The sequence below is a fragment of the Schistocerca gregaria genome, chromosome 11 (assembly GCF_023897955.1).
Source record: "Schistocerca gregaria isolate iqSchGreg1 chromosome 11, iqSchGreg1.2, whole genome shotgun sequence".
NCBI classification, from domain to species: domain Eukaryota; kingdom Metazoa; phylum Arthropoda; class Insecta; order Orthoptera; family Acrididae; genus Schistocerca; species Schistocerca gregaria.
This window is the reverse complement of record NC_064930.1, coordinates 54,373,894-54,401,034: the sequence shown is the minus strand read 5'-3', so window position 1 is coordinate 54,401,034 and position 27,141 is coordinate 54,373,894. Positions and strand designations below refer to the sequence as shown.

Here is a 27,141-nt window from a genome sequence, read left to right as displayed (position 1 = left end):
TAGTGAAGAGAGTTGAGCACAATTTGCCAGATATTATTGTAGCGAGATGTGTTTCAATGTAAACTTTAAACTAAATAAAAAATGTTAACATTTTATAGCATTTGTCGAATATATTTCTTTTCATTTACAATTGATGAAATATTTTGTGCCGTATGTTTTGTTGTGTGCAGACTGCTCATGTCAGATCGTGAATCTGGGACTTTTCTTCAACTTTTTTTTCCCCCAGTGACAAAAAAATTGCAACAAAATGTTTATCAGTAGACGTGATGTGAACTACATTTCTGTATAGGTTCGGGGGTTTGTGATGGTGCTGTCGTAACAAATTTGTGCTGTTGTAATATCTGTACTCGAACGGAGTACTCTTTCATAAATGACTCATTTCTGGTCCTTTTCTTACAGTGTCTGGTGCTACTGAAAATAGTGTGCTAAACAATTTCAATTCATTTTCTGTGTGCACAGTTTCTCAGACTCTGTCTCGAAGCTGTGCAGGGTTTCGTTGATAAACCGTGAATGTTGTTCCGATGTTGTAGTGGTGATAGGTGACTTTCGAAAGAAGTAAAGTACTGTGTTCATGTACGAGTAAATTTACTGACCTGTTAAAGTATTCCTTGTGGTTTCATCCTCTTTCAGTGTCAGTTACTGATTGTTTGGTGCTTTGAGTAGCAGTTGTTGTTCTTGTTATTGTGCGAGATGTCAGATGTCATCGTGAAATCCCTATATTTGATTGGCACAACTGACTGACATCTTCAATTTGACAGACATGCTTCTGAGCTATGATTGAAGCTTCCTATTTGTTCCACTCTAAGTCGGAGAAACAAAGGTGTGAAGCTGCCAAATTTGGTGGCCAGTAACGAAGGTAGAAACATTGTGGGAATGACAGCCAGCTGTCGGATGATGAACTGAGGACGTCGGGACAGGTGCAATATCTATCGTTCTTAATGTGCACTACCTTTGGCCGCAGCAACTTCTGTCATAAGCAGCATCCTGAAATACACATCCGTGCAGCCGAGTGACACCCTCGCCATTGTCAAAATATTTAAGTCACCACCAAACAGTCATCCCTTGTATGACCAGTAGTTTCTCTTTATGGTCACCATCACTTTAATATTGCCAGCAGCAGATTCCACGTTCTGCCAATTTAGAATCCAGTATCTCTGTTCACAAGATTTGTCAGGCTGCACATTCCGCCCACCAAGAAACTCGGATGTCTTCTAGGCTCAGTGAAGGCTGTCTCGGTTGGAGATTCCTCGTAGCTGTGGGAAATTGTACGTCGGACAGACTTGCACCGTGTAAGATGGATATTTCGAACATTGATGACACACACATTTTGACTGGCTGGAGAAATCTGTAGTAACCGAGCATTGGCTCAGTATTGGATGTAATATGGCCTGCAAAATTACCGAAATGCTCTTGATGACATCTTCGCGTTGGGACAGTGTAATAAAGAAGCAGGGAAATTCACATCTCGTTAAATATTTTGAACAGAGACCGCGTGTTCCAGCTTTGCACACCATGGGATCCAGTGCTGTCAGTATTAAAGTGACAATGGTGGCTAAGGGAAACTGTCGGTCGTACGAGGGTTGACGCTTTAGTGATGGCTTAAATATTACAGCGAGGATGGTCGCATGGCAGCGCACAGTGTGAACAGTAGCTTTTGTGCGTACATTTCTTGTTTCGTGGGCTGACAGGTTGCACAACTGACCTTCCGGCTACCGATTAGGAAAGCTTTGATATTGGTCACCAAATTTGTCCTCTCGGTGCCTGCACATTTCCTTCTTATAAGGGACTCCTTTGACCTCGAACACTTGGAACTGCACAAAACTGTGTTTAGACAAACACTCAGTCATAAAAACAGCAGCAGCTTGTGTCATTTCCGTGCAAAACTCTGCATTTGGCTGCTAGCTAGCGCCATGAGACGGTGGCATATTGTAGCTGCATGAAAAAGTGCTAGAGTTGTGTGAATGTATGTTTTGGAGTGTTTGCGTATGAGTGTGTACAGTAACATTGTGAAGAGAATTTATCCTATCAATCGTGTCCACGTATTAGGAACAAATTTGTGACTGGCTGAATATGGAACTGAAATAGGGGCTGGGGATAGTGGGGATGACACGCTGGGTAGACTACTGATTTTGAAGGGCAGTAAGAATCTGAATGTGAACATGAGTATTCAAACAGAAAATAGACTCTCACAATAACAATTTAATATCACAGCTTGGTAGAGCAAAGTCGTTCGGATCTACACTTCCTGTTGGCATTTGCAAATGTGGGCACCAGATGCGTCTAAAATGATTGGCTTTGACACTTTCAAAATTTCAATTTCTTTTGTCGATGATCTTAACTCTTAATATGGCATTTCATCCAGGCATATTGCTACATTTGTCACACATAAGGATGTATAAGACAATAGTAGATAAGAGGGCACAATAATTTGTGGAGAAAGTGAACATGTTTATGACAGAGAAGGGTTTGGAGAAAGGAAACATTTGGAAAAATGACCAGAGTTAATTCCAGTATGAAATGTCTTTGTCAACACCTTTTCACAGGGGAGAGGAAACTGCAGCTACTGCATTGCAATCTGTTCACAGCTCTACCTACAACTGTGCAATTGATGTGGCTTTATCAATGACAGACAGAAAGAAAAACAGAAAACAAACTGTACATCTGTTATCAAGGGGTCCAAGGCAGTTTGAGCCCAGATATTTCAAAGAAACTTGAAACACCCTGCCCATGAAACATTCCAAAGTGAAAAAAATGGCTAAAGAACACACAAACATTTTCTAACTTCAGTCCTTAGTGAACATGCAACAAGTGAAAAGAGCCTATTGCAGTGTGATTCCTGGTCAGGCCATCCAGATTGTACCCTTATAGATGCACATTTTCCAAACAAAGATGTTATGCTGAAGATATTGTCACCGAAAACAATGAAGTATTGTCAACGCCTTGATGTTTATTTCTTGTGATATTGACATACCTGTATAACCATTTAAAAATGTAATTAGTGTTACTTTTGATACTGGACTGCTTGAATGAGCAAAAGTGATTTTGAATGTAAAAATATGGCTTTAGTGAGCTGTACAACTTACTCTGTTCCACTTTGTTTTAACCTCTTCATCAAAATCCCACATCTACTTTGAAGACCAATATAAGTACTATCAGCTGTGTAGGATATGTGTGTTTTACATGATTATAATTACTTTAATCAGAAGGTTTTTGAGGCTTTTTGTCACTCGATTGAAAATATAGTGATACACTGATGTCATTAAATTATGCACGATTTCTGTCCTGAGGTATTGATATCGTGTCACTTTGTTTCTCTGTATTAAAATGTCACTTGTGATATAATGCAACGTTTTGCATGCAGTTGACACAGACCAGTGTTTGTTTTATCTACAGTATTATTCTAAGCACGGTTCTGTGCAGTTCCGAGCATTCTAGGTCAAAGGTGACCCTTGCTAGACTGACATAAGTAGGGGTCTTCAGCAATAGCTCAGACGTGTGTTCATCGCAGTTGCTTTAATGAAATGTTGTTGGGATTTCACAACTTCATCATCTCACCCAAGAACCATTTGTATCGTTGTCGGGGAAAGCCTGAAGCAACATTACTTTGAATAGTTTTACACCAAACCATTGAAGTAGATGCATATTTATTCCCACTGTTCTTTTTATATAGTAAAGCCCACGTTTGCAATGCAACTGATCAGTGAACCACATGGACTTTTTAGGAACCTACGTAATGCAAACAAGTGACAATAATATATGGTCATACTCTATAATTGTTCACTTGAAATTTACATTAATGTCTAATCACACCTCAGTGACAGTTCGGCCCAAATTAACATAATATCTGTGCACAATGAAGGCATATTCGAGATATATGGTACAGATGTAACTGAGTGACTGTGTATCCTAGACTACCCACAGAGAATTTTCTGGAAAGTAAAATTTTCTATTTGAAACATTCCATTAACATGTTACTGTAGTAAAAGTAAGTAGTTTTTGACAATAGATAAATCAGTGATCTTATGGGAACCAATGTTACCACTGCGGCGAGGCCGTTGGCAGTGACTGCGTATGGAGCTAGAAAGAATAAGGTTCAGTGGTTGCACAGCTTTCAGTATTTAGTGTTAGCTTGAGGTGGTGTAAAGAACGGCACCGCTGCACAGTGAATGATTGCAATGAATGATTTCAAGTGACAAATCATGGTACACAGTGTGGCAATACGATGGAAGGTTTTAGTTTGTTCAATATGTGGAGGACATTACCTACCATAATGTTTAGTGCAAACAGTGAAGTGTGGAGAGGTATTGGGGTGTTTTTCATGGGTAGAGGATGGTCCCATTATTGCGCTAAATATGGTGAATGCAGAAGAATATGAAAGCATTCATTTTACTGCTTTGTTTACTATGTACAGTAGAGAAAGTTTATAGGTAATAATTGTTTGTATCAGTATGGGAGTGCACCTTGCTCTAATGGAACGCCAGTGATTGATGGATTGTAACATTCCCGAAATGGATTGGCCTACAAAGAGTACCGATCCGAACCCCAGTGTTCGAGGCCAGTAAATTCTCTGGTTTCACATCTCTATTAAGAATGGGTTGGCATTCCTCTACAGGCATTCAGACATTTCTGAAAGTGCCTCCAGTAAAGTTCGAGCCACCATAAAGGTGGGCACGCGTCATATTAATGTCCACTAATAAGTGTCTGGACACCTATGATCCAGTGGTTCCTGTACTACATATGGAATAGAGGACAGGGAAGGAAAAAATGGTGTTCATCGTAGGTCATATATTATATCAAATGGGGCCTTTTTTGCACAAGTGCGACCTTTGCAGGACTTTGTGCTCGAACGACCTCTCGATTATGTTCTGTATATGAAATTTTCACTCCACAGTGGAGTGTGTGCCGATATAAAACTTCATGCCAGATTAAAACTGTGTGCCGGACCGAGACTCGAACTTCGGACCTTTGCCTTTTGCGGGCACGTGCTCTGTTGTCTGAGCTATCCGAGCACGACTCGTGCCCTGTCCTCTCAGCTTTACTTCTGCCAGTACCTCGCCTACTACCTTCCGAACTTCACAGAAGGTCTGCTGCGAAACTTGCAGAACTAGCACTCCCGGAAATGAGGATATTGCGGAGACACGTCTTAGCCACAGCCTGGGGGACATTTCCAGGATGAATTTCCGTAAATGTTCGATGAGATCACATTGGGCAATCTGGGTGGCCAACTCATTGGCGCAAATTAATCAGATTCTTCTTCAGACGTATCGTTGCTCAGGAATGTGAAGTCCTGGAATGGCTGCAGATGGTCTCCGAATTGCCGATCGTAACCATTTCCAGTCAATAATTGGTTGGGTCGGAACGGCAGACCCAGTTCACTTCACGTAGACACAGCCCACACCATCGTGGAGCCACCACCAGCTCGCACAGTGCCTCGTTGACCACTCGGGTCCACAGCTTTGTGGACTCTGCGCCACACTCGAACCCTATTGACTGAAATTGGGACTCATGTGACCGGGCTACAGTCTTCCAGTTGTATAGCGTCCGACCGATACGGTCACCGTAGACACTTGTCGGTCATCTCCAGACACAGTTCACTAAAGACGAATTTTGCCGCACTGCCCAGGTGGATAAGTTCGTTATACGTCTCACATCGATTTCTGCAATTTTTCACCCAGTTGTCATTTAGCACTGACAAATCCTCACAAACACTGCTGCAGCCGTTCGTTAAGTGAAGGCCGTCAGCCACTGAGTTATCCGTGGTGAGTGGTAATACCTGAAATTTGCTATTAACACTGTGGATCTCAGAATATTGATTTCCCTAAGGATTTCTGAAATGGAATGTCCCACGCACCTAGCTCCGACTACCGTTCCACGTTCATTGTCTGTCAATTCCGTGCAGCTGTAATCACATCGAAACCCTTTCACAAGAATCCACTGCATATAAATGACAACTCTGCCAATGCACTGCCTTTTTTTTCCTCGTGTACATGATATTAATGCCACCTTTGTACGTGTGTATCGCGATCACACGACCGTTGTTACCTCAGTGTACTCGTTACTTAGTAGAGCCTTCCCTCCGAGTGCTATATTTAAGTTTATGCTAACATCTCATCGTATTTGGAGAGGCCGTTCGCACGTGACGGAACAAGTCGCAAATGCAGTACAGAAATGCTGCCCGGCAGCTAGCCTACCCCGTATACCTAAACGGTAACGTACTCTATTTAATCAGGAAACGCCAGTTCAGAGGAGATCGGCCAAGACTGCGGTAGAGGACGCCCCCGCGAGTGCGCCACCCGCCCGCACTCCGACACCCGCGCGGGACACGGGGGTCTCCGCTGCCGACGGTGAGGACATGACGCCGGAGCACTGGAAGAGGCCGAAGGACGCGGACCGGGATGCCGCCCTCCCCCACAGGGCGACACCTCACCCCGCGCGCAAGCTGGTAGGCACACGCGACCTCGCGGAGCAGCGGCGTGCCGACAGGTCGGCCCTCGTGGGACTCCTCACTGTCATCGGCAAGGGAGGTGAGTCCCTGTCAACTCCATTGACTTTGTCGGGCCCACTAAGTTTGCACCTGTTGCCGATCGGTGTTGTGATTAAATAACTTAAAGTATTATGGATCTCAATAATGTTGAACACGTCCTGTGTTTCTGTTGTAGGTAAAAGGGTGTAAAGTGTAACAAATAAAATATAAACTTCCTGACAGTGTGGTTGCTCAAAAGATAATAATAGTAATAATAATAATAATAATAATAATAATAATAGTAATAATAATGTATGTTCTGCCAGTCGTAAAAGGCGACGAAAAGAACAAACCACTAGTAGGGCTTAACCCCCCTTTTAGTTGGTTCTGGATAATACTAAAGAAGCCTCGGACAAGTGCTGGCATGGTTGGGGACAACACTTGAACCCTATGCCTGTCCACAATGGTAACGACACTGCTAGCCACACGGAAAATAATTTAAATCCAAGTAGAGGTGTTTTGCAGGATATGCTTCCTGCAACCACTCTAGAAGGAAACCAAAGACAAGAGGATGAGATGGTCAGATGAAGTTAACCGACACCTCACGTTCTGTTATTACCAAGCAACAAACTTAGGAACCAACACAACTGGATACAGATCACAAGTATACACAACATTTATTACCAGATACCCAGAATTAAAATTTTTAACAGAACGACGACTAGCTGATCAGATGTGTGTAATAATCAAAAATAACATGATACCCCAGTCAGAATTAGAAAACATCAAACAAGTGCAACAAATACTGGAACAGAATAATGTGCAATCAGAAGAAGAAGAAAATACAGTAATGGACACAAACTTCCCAGAGCAAACAAACAAAGACCAACACGCATCAATTAAACAATCAGAGGAAAACGAAATCTTAAGACAACCACCAGAACAAGCAAAAATAGAACATGAAGAGACGCACATGTTAGATATAGAAGAAAAATTTCAGCTGACATATATAGAATACAAAGACACAAATACAGACATTAGACCATTCTTGCATAGACCACAAAATAACCCACAAGTCGAAACAACAATAACTATCGACACAATCATACACAACAAAATAAATGAAAATACAGCTATGGAAGAGTTACAACTACTGGTTTATATAGGAGCACTCACTACACTAAATATACACACTAAGCAGATATCAGAACCAACCAATACACAGAAGAAACCCACAAAACCAGCATGGCAACACAGGGTACAGATCAGAATAGAAAAACTGAGCAAAGTCATCGGACAGCTAACACAATTTATAAGAAATGAAATAACAGACAAGAAGCGATGGATTAATTAGATTAAAAGGAGCAGAAATTACAAGCATTGGCCAAACGACTTTGCAGATAAAAAAAAATGAAAATAGAAGGAAACAAAACCAAACATTCAACACAAACCAAAAGAAATTTTACCAGACAATAGATAACACACACATTAAAATAGACAATCCACCAAACATAACAGATATGGAACACTTGTGGAGCAACATATGGTCAAACCCGGTACAACATAACAGGCATGCACAGTGGATACAAGCAGAAACACACACATACAAGATGATACCTCAAATGTCTGAACTGATAATTTCGCAACATGAAGTCACCTGAGCAATTAATTCTACGCACAATTGAAAAGCCCCTGGAAAAGATAAAATAGCAAATTTCTGGCGAAAGAAGTTCACCTCAACGCATTCACATCTAACTAAATTATTTAACAATGATGTAAATAAAATAGAAAAAAACTTCCACATGGGAAAAAAAAAACCACATCCTTTCGTCTTTTCATCTCCTTCCTGAAGAAGCAACCATCGGTTGCGAAAGCTAGTAATTCTGTGTGTGTGTTTGTGTGTTTTGTTCATTGTGCCTGTCTGCCGGCGCTTTCCCGCTTGGTAAGTCTTGAAATCTTTATATATATATAAATTATTTAACAATGATGTAAATAAAATAGAAACAAACTTCCACATGGGAAAATATATTAAAAACAAAGATTCCAAGACTTACCAAGCGGGAAAGCGCCGGCAGACAGGCACAATGAACAAAACACACACACACACACACACACAGAATTACTAGCTTTCGCAACCGATGGTTGCTTCTTCAGGAAGGAGAGGGAAAGACGAAAGGATGTGGGTTTTAAGGGAGAGGGTAAGGGGTCATTCCAATCCCGGGAGCGGAAAGACTTCCCTTAGGGGAAAAAAAAAGGACAGGTGTACACTCGCACACTCGCGCGCGCACACGCACACGCACGCACACGCACGCACACGCACACGCACACGCACACACACACACACACACACACACACACACACACACACACATCCATCCGCACATACACAGACACAAGCAGACATATTTCAAATATAGAATACATCACATACATTCAACAACAGAAAGATTCACATTAAGCAGAAAGGAGTGAGGAAGGGGATGTATCGACATAAAAAACCTATACTACATTATGGACAGGTAGACAATTTAAGAAACTAGAAAAATACACAAAGCAATCACTCATATAAATACATCGGCTACAACATTGCAATTTCATAATCACTTCTACAACCATTTAGATCACATAACATCAGAAGATACGAAGAAAGTAAACTGGAAAAAGAAAATACTACACGGCAAGCACCCGTATCGTCTAACACACCCACACACCGGTCAAGACACAACCAACACATGGTTAAGAAAAGGGAATATATACAGTGAGATGGAAGAATTCGTGATTGCAATACAGGATCAAACAATAAACACCAGATATTACAGCAAGCATATTATTAAAGATCCCAATACCGCAACAGATCAATGCAGACTTTGCAAACAAGAAATAGAAACAGTAGATCACATCACAAGCGGATGTACAATACTAGCAAATACAGAATACACCAGAAGACATGACAATGTAGCAAAAATAATACATCAACAACTTGCCATACAACATAAACTAATAAAACAACACGTTCCCACATACAAGTATGCACCACAAAATGTACTGGAGAATGATGAACACAAATTATACTGGAACAGAACCATTATAACAGATAAAACAACACCACATAACAAACCTGACATCATACTCACCAATAAAAAGAAGAAATTAACACAACTAATCGAAATATCCATACCCAATACAACAAATATACAGAAGAAAACAGGAGATATGCCAAGTATACTATCAACTACACGAGTCATACCACCTAATATCCACCAGTACATAAACGCAATACAGCTACATCCAAACGTATACAGGGTGTTATAAAAAGGTACGGCCAAACTTTCAGGAAACATTCCTCACACACAAATAAAGAAAAGATATTATGTGGACATGTGTCTGGAAACGCTTAATTTCCATGTTAGAGCTCATTTAGTTTTGCCAGTATGTACTGTACTTCCTCGACTCACCGCCAGTTGGCCCAGTTGAAGGAAGGTAATGTTAACTTCGGTGCTTGTGTTGACATGCGACTCATTGCTCTACAGTACTAGCATCAAGCACATCAGTATGTAGCATCAACAGGTTAGTGTTCATCACGAACGTGCTTTTGCAGTCAGTGCAATGATTACAAATGCGGAGTCGGCAGATTCCCATTTGATGTACGGATTAGTACGGGGCAATAGCCGTGGCGCGGTACGTTTATATCGAGACAGATTTCCAGAACAAAGGTGTCCCGACAGGAAGACGTTCGAAGCAATTGATGGGCGTCTTAGGGAGTACGGAACATTCCAGCCTATGACTCTGACTGGGGAAGACCTAGAACGACGAGGACACCTGCAATGTACGAGGCAATTCTTCGTGCAGTTGACGATAACCCTAATGTCAGCGTCAGAGAAGTTGCTGCTGTACAAGGTAACATTGACTACCTCACTGTATGGAGAGTGCTACGGGAGAACCAGTTGTTTCTGTACCGTGTACAGCCCCACGTTCTTCCACCTACGCTCAGTGGAGCATGTTACCACAATTTCATATGGGATACTCTACCTGTGCTGCTAGAACATGTGCCTTTACAAGTACGACACAACATGTGGTTCATGCACGATGGAGCTCCTGCACATTTCAGTCCAAGTGTTCATACGCTTCTCGACAACAGATTCCGTGAGCGAGGGATTGGTAGAGGCGGACCAGTTCCGTGGCCTCCACGATCTCTTGACCTCACCCCTCTTGACTTTCATTTATGGGGGCATTTGAAAGCTCTTGTCTACGCAACCCCAGTACCAAATATAGAGACTCTTCGTGCTCGTATTGTGGCCGGCTGTGATACAATACGCCATTCTCCAAGGCTGCATCAGCGCATCAGGGATTCCATGCGACGGAGGGTGGATGCGTGTATCCTCGCTAACGGAGGACATTTTGAACATTTCCTGTAACATAGTGTTTGAAGTCACGCTGGTGTGTTCTGTTGCTGTGTTTTTCCATTCCATGATTAATGTGATTTGAAGAGAAGTAATAAAATGAGCTCTAACATGGAAAGTAAGCGTTTCTGGACACATGTCCACATAACATATTTTCTTTCTTTGTGTGTGAGGAATGTTTCCTGGAAGTTTGGCCATACCTTTTTGTTACACCCTGTATATACAACTACAGAAATCTGTAATTCTTGATACATGTTCAGTTACCCAAAAGTTCCTACATGCAATGTAACATATACCGTACAGTTAAAGGGAAGTCACGCTTGATCAAGGTCCGCATTACTTTACATTTTTAACCAGAGATAACGTCTGAGAAAGGAAAGAAATAATAATAACAATACTTTAAATAGGTTAGTGATCATTCTAAGTGACAATACATGAAAGAGAGTTAAAAAGGGGAAAAAAAATCACATTCTTGTTGTTGTTACTTTTATCATCCCTCTGGATGTATTGCTTCGTCATTTTGTAAAATGGTAAATTACTAACATAACCTGATGTTGTAAAGACTTTCTTCAGGGCAAAAACTAAGTAGCTGGGAGTTGCTGCTTTTATAGCAATGTCACTAGACCACTGGCACTACATGGATTATGTCTTATAATGCTGGTAGGTGTTGCGAGATATGAGAGGGATGGGTGACAGGCTATTTGCCAGTTGAAGGACTTGCTGACAAATCAGTGGGAAGCGTCTGGGGCCTGTACTTTGTTGCTGTCAGTAGCAGAGAAACTATACCAGTTGTTTTGGGCGAGAGTCCGGTGTGGCTGTCAACCTACAATCACGTGTCGCCTCTCGTACTGAGGATTGCCGCCTGCACGGATCGTGTAGCAGTGTTCCCTCTGTCGGTGTCGTGACGCCGTGTCAGGTCACGTGCGACAGACCCCTGCAGGCGCACGGTAGCGACCGATTGGATGTTGCAATGACCGGCTAAACAAATGGCGTATGTAGAACTCGTGTCATTTCTCCACCATTAATGGCAGGAAAACACAGTCAGTAGAATCTCATCTCCGATTCTTACAGGGCTACCGGTTGCTGGCAATCTGTGCGAACTACAGATAGTCTGCCACCTACCCCGTCCGTGCTCCTATCATATACTGGTATTATTGCAGAGCCAGTAAACTCCGATAAATGTGACAACAGTGGTCTAGTGACACGGAAGAGAAATATATTGAAGCAGCCACACCCCAGTTAATTAGTCTTTGCCCTGTGGGAGCCCACTGCAACTATGCAGAAACGTTAGTTTATTTTAATATTTGTAAGATGGTGCAGGAGTACAGTCAAAAGGATTTTAATGAGATTTTCAGTGGCTATTGAAGCACATGTATTTGTAGGTGTTGTATGTGACTTCCCTTTGTCACACAGAGAACAACAAATTGACAATCCATTTCAAAACGTACATTGTAAAACACATGTGGAGCCACAGAGATTAGCACCTTTTGAGTTCTGGAATTGTTTTTGCCAGTGGAATAACGTAGACAGGGTGTTTACCATAACAGCATAAAATGCAATCCATTTGTGACAGGTCCAGAACCTAGGTGACAGAGAGCAAAACACAGTGTCGTCATCTCCAGAACAACTGATCCATCTGTTTGGAAGATGTTGAGTTAAACATGTAGAAACACCACAGTCCAATGTATGTGTGCTACACCTTGCTGAAATCTTCTTTGTGCTATGACGACAGCATGACAATTATTAAATCGTGTCGTCATCCGTTCGATTGTTTGTCTCGAGTTCGAGTCTTGGTCCTGCACATGTTTTTAATCTGCCAGGAAGTTTCATATTAGCACACACTCCGCTGCGGAGTGAAAATCTCATTCTGGAGCTTTAGTATTGTCTATTTTCACAGGTGTTAAGTAATGGTTATTAGACATGACTAAATCTTGACTTATGCATTCAATCGTGCAATGTTATCATTCTTGTTGCTCAACACACTTCAAGAGAACAAGCTCCTATCTTCAGATTCAGTCGAACAAACTACATAACTCTTCCCCCACCCCAAAATTTATTCATCATAATGTCTTTCTCAACTGTCCACAAAATACGTAGTTCTACTGTCCACTCATTGCACTGTGCTATACTTCAATTCGTTGAATCTTTTGACTATACGAGGGGGTACCCAAAAGAACCAATTGATTACTTGTTCGGGGGAGCTTTTGAAGTAATGTGTTTTCCCACTAGGAGCACATAGAGTGAACATTCCAGAGTGCGTAAGCAGAGTGCTGTTGCTGAAGGAGGCTAGGACTAGTTTCAACAGAGAATAATGTCACCTGTTTTGTGCGATTGCCATTTTTGCAATGGCTGATTTTCTAAAACCGTGAGTGGCAGTGAAAATTGCTTTTTGCTCAGAAAAAGTAGAACAGAAACTCTTGAAATGTTAAAACTGCGTACAAGGAACAACCTGTGTTTGAGTTGTTTTAATGTTTCAAAAATAGTGAAATAAAAGCAACAATGGAGCCAGTAGAAGATTTAAAGATCATACTGCCCTAAGAAAGCTCTTTAGGGGAAATCAAACATTGAGTCAGTGCCAACTTGTTATTTCAATGTGAGAGAAGTCATCCACATTTTTCTGCAGGGTCTGACAGTTAACCAGGCCTTCTAATTGAGAGTTTTGAAAAGATTGCGCAATTGTGTGAGGCGGAAGTGGCCCGATTTGTGGCTATTGGGTGGTTTTTCTGTCGTGACAATGTCCCTGGTTGCACAGCACTGTCTGTACGACAATTCTAGACCAAAAATAGATCGTGTGAAACCCAACTCGCATTTTCTCACATGATGTACTGGGAGCTTTGGATCGAGGGAATCTGATGGACATTGTATTTCTCAATTTTCAAAAAGCATTTGACTCGGTGCCACAGTTACACTTAAGGTTGAAAGTACGACCGTATGGGGTACCATTTTTGATTTGTGGCCAGATTGAGGACTTTACGGCAGGGGGACGCAGCATGTTATCTTTGCTGGAGATCATTTGTCAGATGTACAAGTAACTTTGGTGTACCCTCAGGGAAGTCTGTTGAGACCCTTGCTGTTCATGTTGTATATTAATGACCTTGCAGACAAAATTGATAGTAACCTCAGACCTTTTAAGATGATGCAATTATCTGTAATGAAGTATCTGAAAGAAGCTGCATAAGTATTTAGTCAGATCTTGATAACATTTCAAAGTGTTGCAGAAATTGTCAGCTTGCTTTAAATGTTCATAAATGTAAAATATTGCACTTTGCCAAACAAAAAAAGTGGTATCCCATGACTGCAATATTAGTGAATCATTGTTGGAAAGGGCCAACTCGTACAAATACCTAGGTGTAACATCTCCTACGGATGTGAAATGGAATGATCACATAGGTTCAGTCGTGGTTAAAACCGGTGGTACAAGCCGGTTGTTTGTAGAATACTATGGAAGTGCAATCAGTCTACAAAGGGGTTAGCTTACAAATTACTTCTGGGACCCATTCTAGAACGTTTCTCAAGTGTGCGGGTCCAGTACGAGTTAGGACCAACAGGGCATATAAAACGTATACGAAGAAGGGCAGCACTAGTGGCCACAGTTTTGTTTGAGAGTATGGGAGAGTGTTAGTGAGCTGCTGACATAAGCTACCCCAAGAAAGTCTATTAAACAATCATTCTTCCTATGCACTGTATGCAAACACAACAGGAAGAAACCCAATTAACTGGTGACATACTGTCTGCCATATACCTCACGATGGTCTGCAGAGTATAGATGTAGATGTAGAAAATGGTGTGATCCTGTGCTTCACCCCCCGCCCCCCCCCCCCCCCCAGTGTGACTTTTCTTCCCCCCCCCCCCTCCCCCCCGAATGAAAAAGAAATAAAAAGATAGTATTTGGCTGATGTTGCTGAGGTGAAGAAGACAAACGATGGGGGTGCTGTCAAGCATCACAAAGCGTGAAGTTAAACAGTGGTTTGAAAAATTGAATAAAAAATTATACAAGTGTATTAGTGCAAGTGGAGAGTACTTTGAAGGGCATTGAAAGTTTGTGCTTAAAATGTGGATAAAGAAATTTATAAAAATAAGTTTGGTTTCTTTTGGATACACCCTGTGCATAACTGATGTAGTAGATAGTGTTGGAAGCTCAGTGGGGCTGTTTGCAGATGATGCAATTGTCTGTAAAAAGGTAGCAGCACCAGAAGACTGTAGTGGTATGTGGGAGGACTGGTTGATTGTGAAGGGCTGGCAGTTGTTCCACTACGTAAATAAGTATGCTGTATTGCCCATACGTAGATGGAAACATCCACTAATGTGTAATGACACTATTTGAAGGGGTGGGGGGGGGGGGGGGGACACTGCAAATGGTAACAACTTTAAACACCTAGAAATAAAACATCCAGAGTGACCAGGAATGGGATATACATACAAAATAAATAGTAAGGAAAGCAGATGCCAGATAATTTCATCGGGAGAATCATAAGGAAATTTGATTCATCCATGTAAAAGGGGGCCTATAAAACATTTGTGTGAGTGATTCTCAAGTGTTACTCACCAGTCTGGGACTCTCGACACGTCAGATTAACAGAAAAGATACACAAGATCCCAAAGAGAGCGGTTCATTTTCTCTGAGAATTGTGCCTGGCAGGCGTGGCTGTGCTCTCTACGCGACCGTTTGTCACAGGTGTCTGCATAGGAGCGAGAGAGATAGCCGCAGAGTGAGTGAGACACACAGCACTGCTCTGCACTGGACGGTCCTGCAGTCAGATCCGATGTAAATGAAATAACAGAGAGAGCGCCTCTCTCTAAAAGTGGTCAACGAATGGTAAAACGGGCAAACCGTGTACCGTTTAGGTAACAGTTAGTGTTCGTGTGGCAGGATTAGTACACAAAGCCTTAGAAAACAATATCCGAAACAAGAATGGAAGAACAACTTAGTAGTTTTCTGACACACAGATTGATTCTATTAGCATTGCACATGCACACTTGTCATATGTACAGTAGGCATGTTCTGAAAGTTATATCAATTTCTTAAATGAACTAGTGTCGTAAACATCTTGGAAGTAATTTTACATAATGGATACAGAGTCCCGTTCTTACTGTTAGTAGTTAAAAGTAAATATGTTTTGAAGTACTTCATGCTATAACTTTTTGTATCCCTTTTCAGAGTTTAGTCATCAGATCATTAGTTTGCTGTTTGTACACACAAACTTTAGTTGACCAAGTTTTAAAACTTATTTCAGAAGGCAATTAACATTTTATGTGTTCTTCCTTTTCAAGGCAATGATTTTGTCTCGGTTTGGTACAATATTCCAATATACTGCTAAGATGAAAAAATTAATAAAATTTTTATCACTAAGTAGTGAATGGTTCTTAGTTTTAACAAGCTTTAAAAGGGAGAAAAAATAATCACAAATACACGCAGAACCAAACATTTAGAGAACTTTGGCCACGTGCCACGTTCCAGTCCTGGAAAGTATCCTGTCACAAGTGGGGCACTTTTGTGGTTCTTCTGTGAGAGGTTCTGGGTTTGAGGGGATGAGGAAGTGGCTCTGGTTGTTTGCTTCTGTATCAGGTCGGGAGGGTGGTTGCGGGATGCGAAAGTTGTTGTCAGGTTATTGGTGTAATGTTTCAGGGATTCCAGACTGGAGCAGATCGTTTGCCACGAAGACCTAGGCTTTAGGGAAGGGACCGTTTGATGTGGAATGGGTGGCAGCTGTCATAATGGAGGTACTGTTGCTTGTTGATGGGTTTGATGTGGACGGATGTGTGAAGCTGGCCATTGGACAGATGGAGGTCAACGTCAAGGAAAGTGGCATGGGATTTGGAGTAGGACCAGGTGAATCTGATGGAACCAAAAGAGTTTAGGTTGGAGAGGAAATTCTGGAGTTCTTCTTCACTGTGAGCCCAGATCATGAAAATGTCATCAATAAATCTGTACCAAACTTTGGGTTGGCAGGCCTGGGTAACCAAAAAGGCTTCCTCTAAGCGACCCATGAATAGGTTGGCGTACGAGGGGGCCATCCTGGTACCCATGGCTGTTCCCTTTAATTGTTGGTATGTCTGGCTTTCAAAAGTAAAGAAGTTGTGGGTCAGGAGGCCCTGGACGTGCGGAATAGTATAAGGAAGTGGCATCAATGGTTACAATGACGGTTTCCGGGGGTAACAGATTGGGAAAGGATTCCAGGCGTTCGAGAAAGTGGTTGGTGTTTTTGATGAAGGATGGGAGACTGCATGTAATGGGTTGAAGGTGGCGATCTACGTAGGCAGATAACAACAACAACAACAACAACAACATGTTTGACTCAGCGATCAACAGTTTGAGATGAAAGAGCTTCCCCCCCCCCCCAAAATATTTGCATGAGGTCTGCTGGACAAATTAGCCACCGAGTCGACCAGGCAGTCTTGATGATGAGATTCACAGCCTCAAAGCATTTCCCTGCTTTTGCAATTCTCGGTGTGCATTTGTAACTTGAGTGCAGACTTTGCCTACCTGTTCCGTGCTCCTACCATGGGGAAGGTGGGAGGAAACATTTTCTAATTAATTTTGTACTATCCTGTTTTTAAAACACTTTTGTCATTTTAACAATTGTTTCGTTTATTGAAATCCAAATAAAAAAAACTAACCAAAAAAGATTGGTTTTCGGTGGGTTTTCCTCCAGTTCCTATGAAAAGTGATCATAGACGCAAGCAAGGACAGAAAAATGTGGTCGCAAAATAAATTTTTATTTATTGGAATGTTTGTGTTTTAATTAATTGAAAACATAGATCAAACTACAACATATGTTTTCCCATCCATAAAAACACAAAAACAAAGAATGATTCTTAATGACACTTTGCTGTCCGTGAGAGCATTTGTGACGGCTTTTCAGAAAGAGCAAACAATAACGCACCTGAAACTTCTTCTTATGTCTGTGCGACGCGATTTAATCCAAGCCAAACATAAACATCAACCAAAAAGAAATGTTTGTTGTTGTTAACTATCTGATATTCAATAACTAGCACATTGCTAAGTGACATCGATCATAAAATATAGTTTTACGTATCATCTCTTTGTAAATAATAAAGTGTCATACAATAGGAAACACTTACTTCAGTGTAACGCTGCATGAAATTTTCTTTCAGTTCTTCAAGCTCTGACCGGCGTTCCTCTTGTGACAACTTTTCGAACTGATCTTTGTGATAGGTATTAAAATGCCGTTCAGTCGACTGTTTTTTTATAAATATGAGGTTCTGATAACATACCAAACATTTGGCACTATTTTCGACAGCAGTACAAAAGAAATTAATTTCCCACTTGGGTTTTTTGTCTGCTGTTATTGACCATCCGTACAATCCACTGTAGCCTTACTTCTGTCGGCTGATGACTTTGTGTCGTACCAGTGCTTTTGACCATAGCTAACGCGTCGGTCTATCTTCTGTACGAAGCTTGTGTACAGTGGCATGACGAGATGTGGCGGGCAGACTGCACGTTCAGCTAAGGGACACGGCTCAACCACTGCAACAACATACTAATTCTCCAGGGGTTCTGGCCTTGGGCGAACACTGGTGCTACCAACTCAAGGGCACAGTTTGGATGAGCCTGATTTATTCAGTGTGAGTGTGTTACAGAGATGCTGAACTGACTGGAGTGGCACCTGTGCTAGAGAGGTGTCGTGAATTGTGAAAAGTTTTTTTGCTGGTGAAATTTAGTGAATGTACGTTCAGGCAAGAGTTCGGCAACATATTACATCCCCCCACCTACATCTCGCAGAATGACGACGACGAGATAATCTGAGAAATGCGGATGTTTACTGACAACTGTTCTTTCCACTCACTATTTGCAAATGGAACAGGGAAATGCTGAACAGATAGCAATACCTCTACCACACAGTGTATGGTGGCTTGAAGAGTGTAGATGTGAATGTAGACAGGAAAACTTTTATTGTTTTGTGGAAAGTGAAATGATTTTGGACATGTTTAAGTTGGGGGAAATTATTAATGTAGTTTTGTTGCACCGAAACTGAAGATGGGAACTCGTTCTCGAGAACTGTGTGGAGCAAACAGATCTCCACATGGTTGCATGCAGTACAGCTACGTCTACATCCACACACTGCAAAGTGCCTGGCAGAGGGTACATTCCATTGTACCAGTTATGAAAGTTTATTCCTGTTCTGTTCTCATATGAAGCACAAGAAGACTGACTGCTTGAATGTCTCTGTGTGTGCTGTAATTATTGTAATCCTGTCCTCACAATCCCTATGTGAGCGATACGTAGGAGATTGTATTATATTCCTTGTGTCACCATTTACAGCCGGTTCGTGAAACGTCGGTAGACTTTGGCGGCACAATTTGTGTCTGTTTTCGAGAGCTCGTCTGTTGAGTTTCTTCAGCATCTCTGTGACACTCCCACGGGTCAGACAAATATGTGACTATCTGTGCTGCCCTTCTCTGTATACATTCAATATTGTCTGTTAGTCCTATTTGGTACGGGTTCCACATACTTGAGCAGTACTCTGCAACTGGTCGCACTAGTGATTTGTAAGCAATCTCCTTTGTAGACTGATTGCAGTTCCCCAGTATTCTCCAAATAAATCAAAGTCGACCCCACGCTTTATCCACGACTGAGCCCATTTCATAGCCCTACAAAGTGTTATGCGCAGGTATTTGTATGAGTTGGCCGATTCTAACAGTGACTCACTAATCTTACAGGGTACCGGTTTTTTTAAGTGCAAAATTTTCACTTCTGAACATTTAGAGCAAGTTGCCAATATCTGCTCCACACTGAAATCCTATTGAGATCTGACTGAATGTTTATGCAGTTTCTTTCAGGCAGTACTTCATTATAGATAACTGCATCATCTGCAAAAAGCCTTACTTTACTATTAATATTGTCTGCAAGGTCATTAATATACAACACAGAGAGAAAGGGTCCCAACACACTTCCATGGGGTACAACCACAGTTACTTCTGCATCTGGCAATAGTCCTCTGTCACAGATGGTATGCTGTGTCCTCACTGTCAAAAAGTCCTCCGTCCAGTCTCACATTTCACTCGATATTCCGTGTGATCGAATAAACATAGAAACGTAGAAGTGGTACTGAGTCAGGTGCTTTTCGGAAATTGAGGAATACTGTCTCTGCCAGGCTGCCCGGATACAAAGCTTTTGGTATGTCACGTGAGAAAAGTGAGAGTTGGATTTCACATGATCGATGTTTTTGGAATCGCTGCTGGGTGGCATCGAGGAGGTTCCTCATTGTGTTTGAAATCATTTCAAGATATTAGTAACGGTAGGAAGTGTCATGTCACCTTTGGGACAGATCTCGTGTCCTGCCTGTCCACGACAAGTCGAACATTTTGCAGAATCGCCGTTCCGTGATGGGGACCGCATGCAGCCTGCGGCATCCCCGCCAACTTCCCGGCGACAGAAACACGTGAGCTTCGCAGATGCCCAAAAGCCGGGAGAGCTGGCACGCGCAGACACGGCGCCCGTCACGGAGTCGCAACAGGCACCTTGTGTCGGCACTCCCACCACTGCCTCCTCTCCGGACTCTCCCGGGCAGGGCGGAATGACAGGGACGGGCACGACCAACACGCCGCCCACCGTGAGCCGCAACACGCAGAAGGCGCAGGCCTTCACGTTGAAGTCGTCACCCGCAGGTAGGTTACGGCTACGTTCTGCTATCACCACTACCATATTCTGCTTTCGATCAGTTACGGTTAATCCTGGTACCCTTCTTTCTCAGAAAGACTTGACTAGAGATGATAATAAAGTTAGTTGTCTCGGAGTACCACTTGCAACGTACGTCATCAGTTATTTGCCTGATGGATTCTAATCTCATGTCTTCCTGCATAGGTTTTGCCCTCTACAGCTACCTCTAGCACCATAGAAATCATTCCCTGATGTCTCAACAGATGTCCTATCATCTTATCCCTTCGCCTTGTCAAACGTATCCGTAAATTGCTTTCTTTTCCGATTGTGCGCAGAACCACCTCGTTCCGTACCTTATCGGTACACCTAATTTTTAACAATCGTCTGTAGCACCACATCTCAAATGCTTTGATTCTCTTCTGTTCTGGTTTTCCCACAGTCCATTTTCACTACTATACAGTGCTGTACTCCAAACGTACATTCTCAGAAATTTATTACTTAAATTAAGGCCTATGTTTGATACTAATAGACTTCTTTTGGCCAGGAATGCCCTTTTCGCCAGTGCTAGTCTGCTTTTGATGTCATCCTTGCTGTGTCCGTCAGTGGTTATTTTGCTGCCTAAGTAGTAGAATTCCTTCACATCATCTACTTTGTGACCATCAGTTTCGATGTTAAGATTCTTGCTGTTCTCATTTCTGACACTTCTCATTACTTTTGTCTTTTTTCGATTTACTCTCAGTTCATATTCTGTACTCATTAGACTGTTCGTTCCATTCAGCAGATCCTGTAACTTCTTCACTTTCACCGAGGATAGCGATGTCATAAGTGAATCGTATAGTTGATTCCTTTCATCTTGAATTTTAATTCCGCTCTTAAACATTTCTTTTATTTCCTTCATTGCTCCTTTGATGTACAAATTGAACAGTAGGGGCGGAAGACTACATCCCTGTCTTACTCATTTAAATCCGGGCACTTCATTCTCGGTTGTTCGCCGTTAGTATTCCCTCTCAGCAGTTGTGCACATTGTGTATTACCCATCTGTCCCTATAGCTCACCCCTATTTTTGTCAGAGTTTCGAACATCTTGCACCATTTCACATTGTCGAATGACTACATTAAGCAGGCCCAAGTAGATATAGGCTGCAGTATTTTGCATAGGGTAGACTACCATGAAGAGCTGTATGGAATGAGTCTTTGAACTGAACACTGCAACAAGAAAGCAAAAACACTGATAATGTCCAGTATCTGCCATGCCGGTGACCGTCACCGGCGTAGCCACAGCAAAAAATGTGTGACAATGTTCTACACGAGACACCGTTGCTACGACTACATTCGGCAAGTTAATAAGTCACACTGTTTTACAGGCTCGGTCATGTCGTCATCTGCCGCGCCATCGGGGAGGAGCCCCAGCCCCTTCACTGTGAGTGCTGGCCACTTGCCTGCCTCCTCCGTAGGCTGTGACAGTAGCTCCAGCAATCCGACGGTGGCGGCAGCATCGGTATCGCCGTTTACGGCACGACCGGTCGCGGCCTCCACTCCGATGGCACCGTCCGGTGCGACGGTGACGACGACCTCCGGGAGTCTTTCCCAGTCGGCGCCAGAGACTCGGCCGACGACCGGGACCCCCGAAGCGGGTGGGACGCCGACGGGAGCTCGAGCTGCTCCTGGAGACGCCGCTTCGCAGCCCCAGGTGCACATGAGTACTGCCACATCTACGGCTTTCTCGTTCGGATCTCCGAAAATGTCGACAGTGGCGACAGTATCTGCCACGCCGGTGACCGTCACCAGCGTACCTGCATCGCAGTCTGCCGGCGAGTTCCGGTTCGGAGGCGGATCGGTGACGACGACGACATCGAGTGCCGGAGGTTTCAGTTTCACGCTACCTGCCTCGACTGCCGCGTCCGCGACTTCGCCGGCAAAGGGAGCCTTCCAATTTGGGCAGAATGCGACATCTGCTGTGGCCACAGCAAAACCGGGAGGTTTCCAGTTTGCACCAGGTATAGTACACTGCTATTAGTCTCCTTTCATTGTCAGTTAGGCTGTCAGCCTCAGTATTCGACATCTCTGATTTGTATTCCATTAAACCGTACTCAGTTTGCTGGTATATAATTTTGTGGCATAACCATTACCAGATACTTACACATCTATTTATTACTGGGGACACAGCTCAGAAAGTTCTTTCATCATCATGCATTGAAATCATGTGTTTATTATGGGAATGTGTAAGCTATGTTTTTAAGAAATAATTATTACGTATTGGAGTGTGGACCTTTTTTTCTATGTCTTCTCACTAAGTACTCTGCAGACACCCCGTCATCCGAGATCACGACCAACACGTTCACAGTGCCACACGTATACGTTCCCGGTTTGACGAACACCGATGCCCCCTATCACACCTCAGTTGGCCTCCTAAATTACCTGCTCTTAGCTCTGTAGAAAATATTTTGTGCTGTTTTTAACAGTGGGTGAAATTTAGCAATAAGGATTGCCACAATTTCTGGCTCTCCGTGATATGATGGTCAGTGAGTGATTTCAGCTGGATATGCAAACCTGAAGAAACTTGGGGAACTCTGTTCCTGACCAAATTATCATCGGTGCTATAGGCACTGGTGTGATAACTGGGGTGACTAATCTTTTTGTTCACAATGCCTAGTTCTTATTGAAACGTTAAGATACAAAGTTGAGAAAAGAATTAAAATATTAATAGGTTGTTTGACAGTCTTCCACCTCAGGATCTGATAGCATTTCATTTTTGGAAGTTGACACTTTAATTCAAACAACGGAAATTCCAGGTTGACCGTATTATCAAAAGGGTAGATTGCTACTCACTATACAGAGAAAATGTTGAGTCACAGACAGGCACAACAAAACGTTGCTAAACAAGCAAGCTTTCGGCCAATGTCTCTGGCTGGCCAAAGCACCCACAGAAAATGGTTTGTGTGTACACGAGTACAGTGTTTTCTTGTTTGGAAGAAGGCTTTTTGGCCAAAAGCTTACTTATTTGACAGTCTTTTTGTTCTGCCTGTCTGTGAATTGGCATTTCCACTATATGGTGAGTAGCAATCTATCCTTCTGATAATATTGACAGTGTAATTCAGTTATTCATTTTGTAGCCACAGCTAGTGGCAAATATGTCATCAAAAGGGAAGTATCCTCATAGTATTTCCTTTTTCAACAAAGTACTTCAATATGAACGAGGGTGGTTTGATAAGTCTAGTAAAAAAAGCAAAAGCAAGGGGAGGGGGAGGGGAATATGTTAATTTCATAAATAACTCCCCTTACTTTTTGACAGGATCCTTTGAGGGATATACACTTCGTCCAGTAATCCTCCAACTTTTGGTCATTTCAGAAAACTAGGTTCTGTCAGACTCTGCAAAATACTCGTTGACTGCAACAATCTCTTCCTCATTTTTTAACAATTTCTTCCCTGCAAGCCAAAGTTTCTCAAGCTACGAAACAGGACGAAGTCAGATGAGGGCTCTGCCTGATGAACAGGGTGGATGGGGAACCAATTGAAAGCATTATTCTGATGAAAGAGCACTTTTTTGCGTACTTGGATTTGTCTTTTTTGGCCGACACGTTTCAAATTATCTGTGAAGTGTAACAGGATCAAATTATGGTTATGTCTTTTGCCAGATAATCTATAGAATCACTCCTTGCACTCTTCCTTTCCTATATCTTTACTACTTTTTTATCTATATAAATCATGAACTACTGATTTTGCTGTTTAACACCTTTTTAATAACTGGGGAAGTATTACAGCTATCGGGTCCCACCTAATGTGTCACCCGCCTATACATTTTACGTGAACTTTTCGAGACTCGATTGATCTGTTTACAAAGAGAAAGCAGAATATCTCTTCCTTTAACATTGTCCAACAACGACCTAGGAAGCTCGACGCCCTCACGGCTCGGGCTGTTCTGTGGCTTGTGGTAGTTGGCAGCATTTCTTTTATTGCTCGCCCACTTGGCCCTACGTCGAACTTTCGTGGTGAACGTCGGGCAACGTCTTCCACGTTATCTGCAACTTAAATAAACTTTCTTCCCACAGTATTTCTGAAAACCCAAAAAACAATCTTAAAGAACATAATAATACCAACTGTTCTTACAATTTTTCGTATAAGTCTTGGTCGATTTAATGAGGGGTGGGACAGGCCTAAGTGTTGTGACATGACAGTAGCCATTCTGCATGCCGGATGTTACATATTCGCTCATTTGAGATGACTACAAACTCGGCAATCTCACGAATTGTAATTTGGCGATCTTACATTACTGGGATTTTGTCAATGCTATCCTTTGTAGTGACCTCAGTTGGAAGACTGGAGTCCAGTTCATCTTCGGTGTTTGTCTGATGATTTTTAAATTCATTAATCGAAAAATAAATGGTCTTCCGTGATTGTGTAGTGTCTGCCAGAATTTCATCAAGTTCTGTTTAGATTTGTGCGCCAGTCCAACACTTCAGATGAAAATGTTTAATTATGACAGAAAACTCTGCTTTCTCCATTTTCAGTCACAGTCAACACACTGACCAATTCAGAAAACTGTCAACAATGAATCGGACAGTGTACAATGTTGAAATTCTTTATGTGATCCTCCGAGTAATCGAGTTAAGCAATGGTGTAGGCAGAACAAAAATGTTGCATTGTTGGGTGGAAATTTACCAGACTTATCAAACCACCATTGTAAGTGGTAGTAACAAGCTCTGACGAATGTAAATAATTTAGGGGTTAGGTAACAACTGACGGAATACGAAAAGCAGTGTGTTGTGGACAGATGTTTTTTCAAACTAGAAAATGTGTGCTGTACCCACATATATATATATATCTCTCTCTCTCTCTCTCTCTCTCACGCGCACCCACCCACACACACACACACACACACACACACACACACACACACACACACACACACACACACAGCTACATTTTGCAAGCTGAATACTTTGTGTGTGAGGGGGGGGGGGGGGGGGGGTGTGTGGCACGTGTGCGCGACTAGTATTCTGTGATGTACTATATTTATTCTAAAATTAACTGGTTTTGCTAGTGCAGCTAATTCACAAAGCCTCTTCCAGTTTTCTCTTTCTCTCACAGCCTATCACTCAGCATTTCCTCCATTGTTGCCCCCTTCGATTCATGTGATCCTTCACCTGCTCTCCATTTTGTTTGTGATCTTCCAGTAGGTCTTTCAGTTTCTGTCCATTCCAGAGCCCTTCTTTATAGTCTTTTTTTCCTATTCCTGCGTAATGTGATCAGACCATTCGAGGCCGTTCCTCTCCATTGTTTCTTTTAGGGGATTGAAAGTGTGTTTTGTATTGTTTCATTTCATATTCTGTCCTTTCTAATCTTGCCTGGAATCCCTCGTAGAAAGCGCACCTCTGCTACTTTTATACTTCCCGGATCTTTCTTTGTCCAGGTCTGATATTGTGATCTGTAGGTAAAAAATGGAAGATAATAATGAAAGTTCATGTTATTTTTTAATTAAAATAAGATTAAACTGTAGTTTTGCTCATTCATTTTTACTTTGGTAACACGAAGACAGCTATTCTTTAGATGCGTATAAAGTGCACTGCACACCCATTCGTGTTACAAATATTGTCGCGCTCGCTCGAGGGCTGATGAGAAAAGTACCCTGTGCCTGGTATTCCATTGTTCTTCCGATTGATGCTCATATCATCACATCCTCATCATAATTATAATCAGAGGTTGGGTCAAAAAGTAACGCACATTAATTTTTTTCTCTCCTGGTACTACAGTGGGAATGTTGAAATTTCACAACTATGTAGTTCGAAGTTTGCACTGTAATGGGTATTTTGTTTTCACGGGCAGCTCTTGCGAGAGAAACCTGAATTGCAGAACAAACATAGTACAGTGTGTTAGTGTCGTCAACACAGGGACGTGCACGGCATGTATGGGTATGACTATGGACTATTGCAATGCCTGCAGATGGTGTGCATTTTTCCAAAGAGGGCTGTGTGAACCTCCAGCCAGTAACATCTGCAACCCTGTAGAATGTCGGAGCCATTGAGGGAGCAATTTTGAATAGCTGGTTTGGACAACTGTGAACCTTATCACAGGAGTTCAGTATTTTCTACAGTGTGGTGTAAGATATTGTTCGTAGCACATTGAAATTTCGTTAAGTTAGTGCTCGCTAAGAATCTGATGGATGAACACGAGGGCCAGCACATGATGATGAGCTCGTATCACTTAACGCATTATGCCATAGAAGGGCGTGACTTTTTGAAAGGAATTGTCACTACATGCCTCAAAATGAGCAGGTGTCTGTGGAGTGGGAACATGCTGCTTCCACATTAAGAAAAAAGTTCAAAGTGACTCAGTCTGGTAGGAAAGTGCTTGTGACACTGTTACAGGGTATCAAAGGTTTGTTACTGGTGGACTTTGCTGAACACGCGACGACTGTGAATGCTGCAGCCTACACTAAATCTTTGGTTAATTTGCATGATGCCCTTTGTGACAAACGCCACAACATTAATACTGACGGTGTCAAATTGCTTTGGGACAGTGCTCTCCCCATGTTGCTTCTTGTATTTGTGAGAAAATAGGGAAATTTGGGTAGGAGATCCAGCATCTGCCCTGCAGTCCGGATCTCACACTGCCGGACTTTCATCTGTTTGATCTCGCAAAGAAAATCTTGGCCAGCC

The 27,141-nt window shown here is 42.3% G+C and overlaps 1 protein-coding gene across 2 annotated transcripts in view; it reads left to right on the top strand.

Annotated features, from left to right (window-relative positions):
- LOC126295181 (nuclear pore complex protein DDB_G0274915) overlaps window positions 1-27,141 on the top strand; it is a 132,064-nt gene that overhangs the window by 43,409 nt on the left and 61,514 nt on the right. For both annotated transcript variants that reach the window (XM_049987486.1, XM_049987487.1), the window contains exons 7-9: window positions 6,230-6,524; window positions 20,197-20,493; window positions 21,849-22,481. In XM_049987486.1, the coding sequence (XP_049843443.1) occupies window positions 6,230-6,524; window positions 20,197-20,493; window positions 21,849-22,481 (1,225 nt within the window). The remainder of the gene's footprint in view (window positions 1-6,229; window positions 6,525-20,196; window positions 20,494-21,848; window positions 22,482-27,141) is intronic.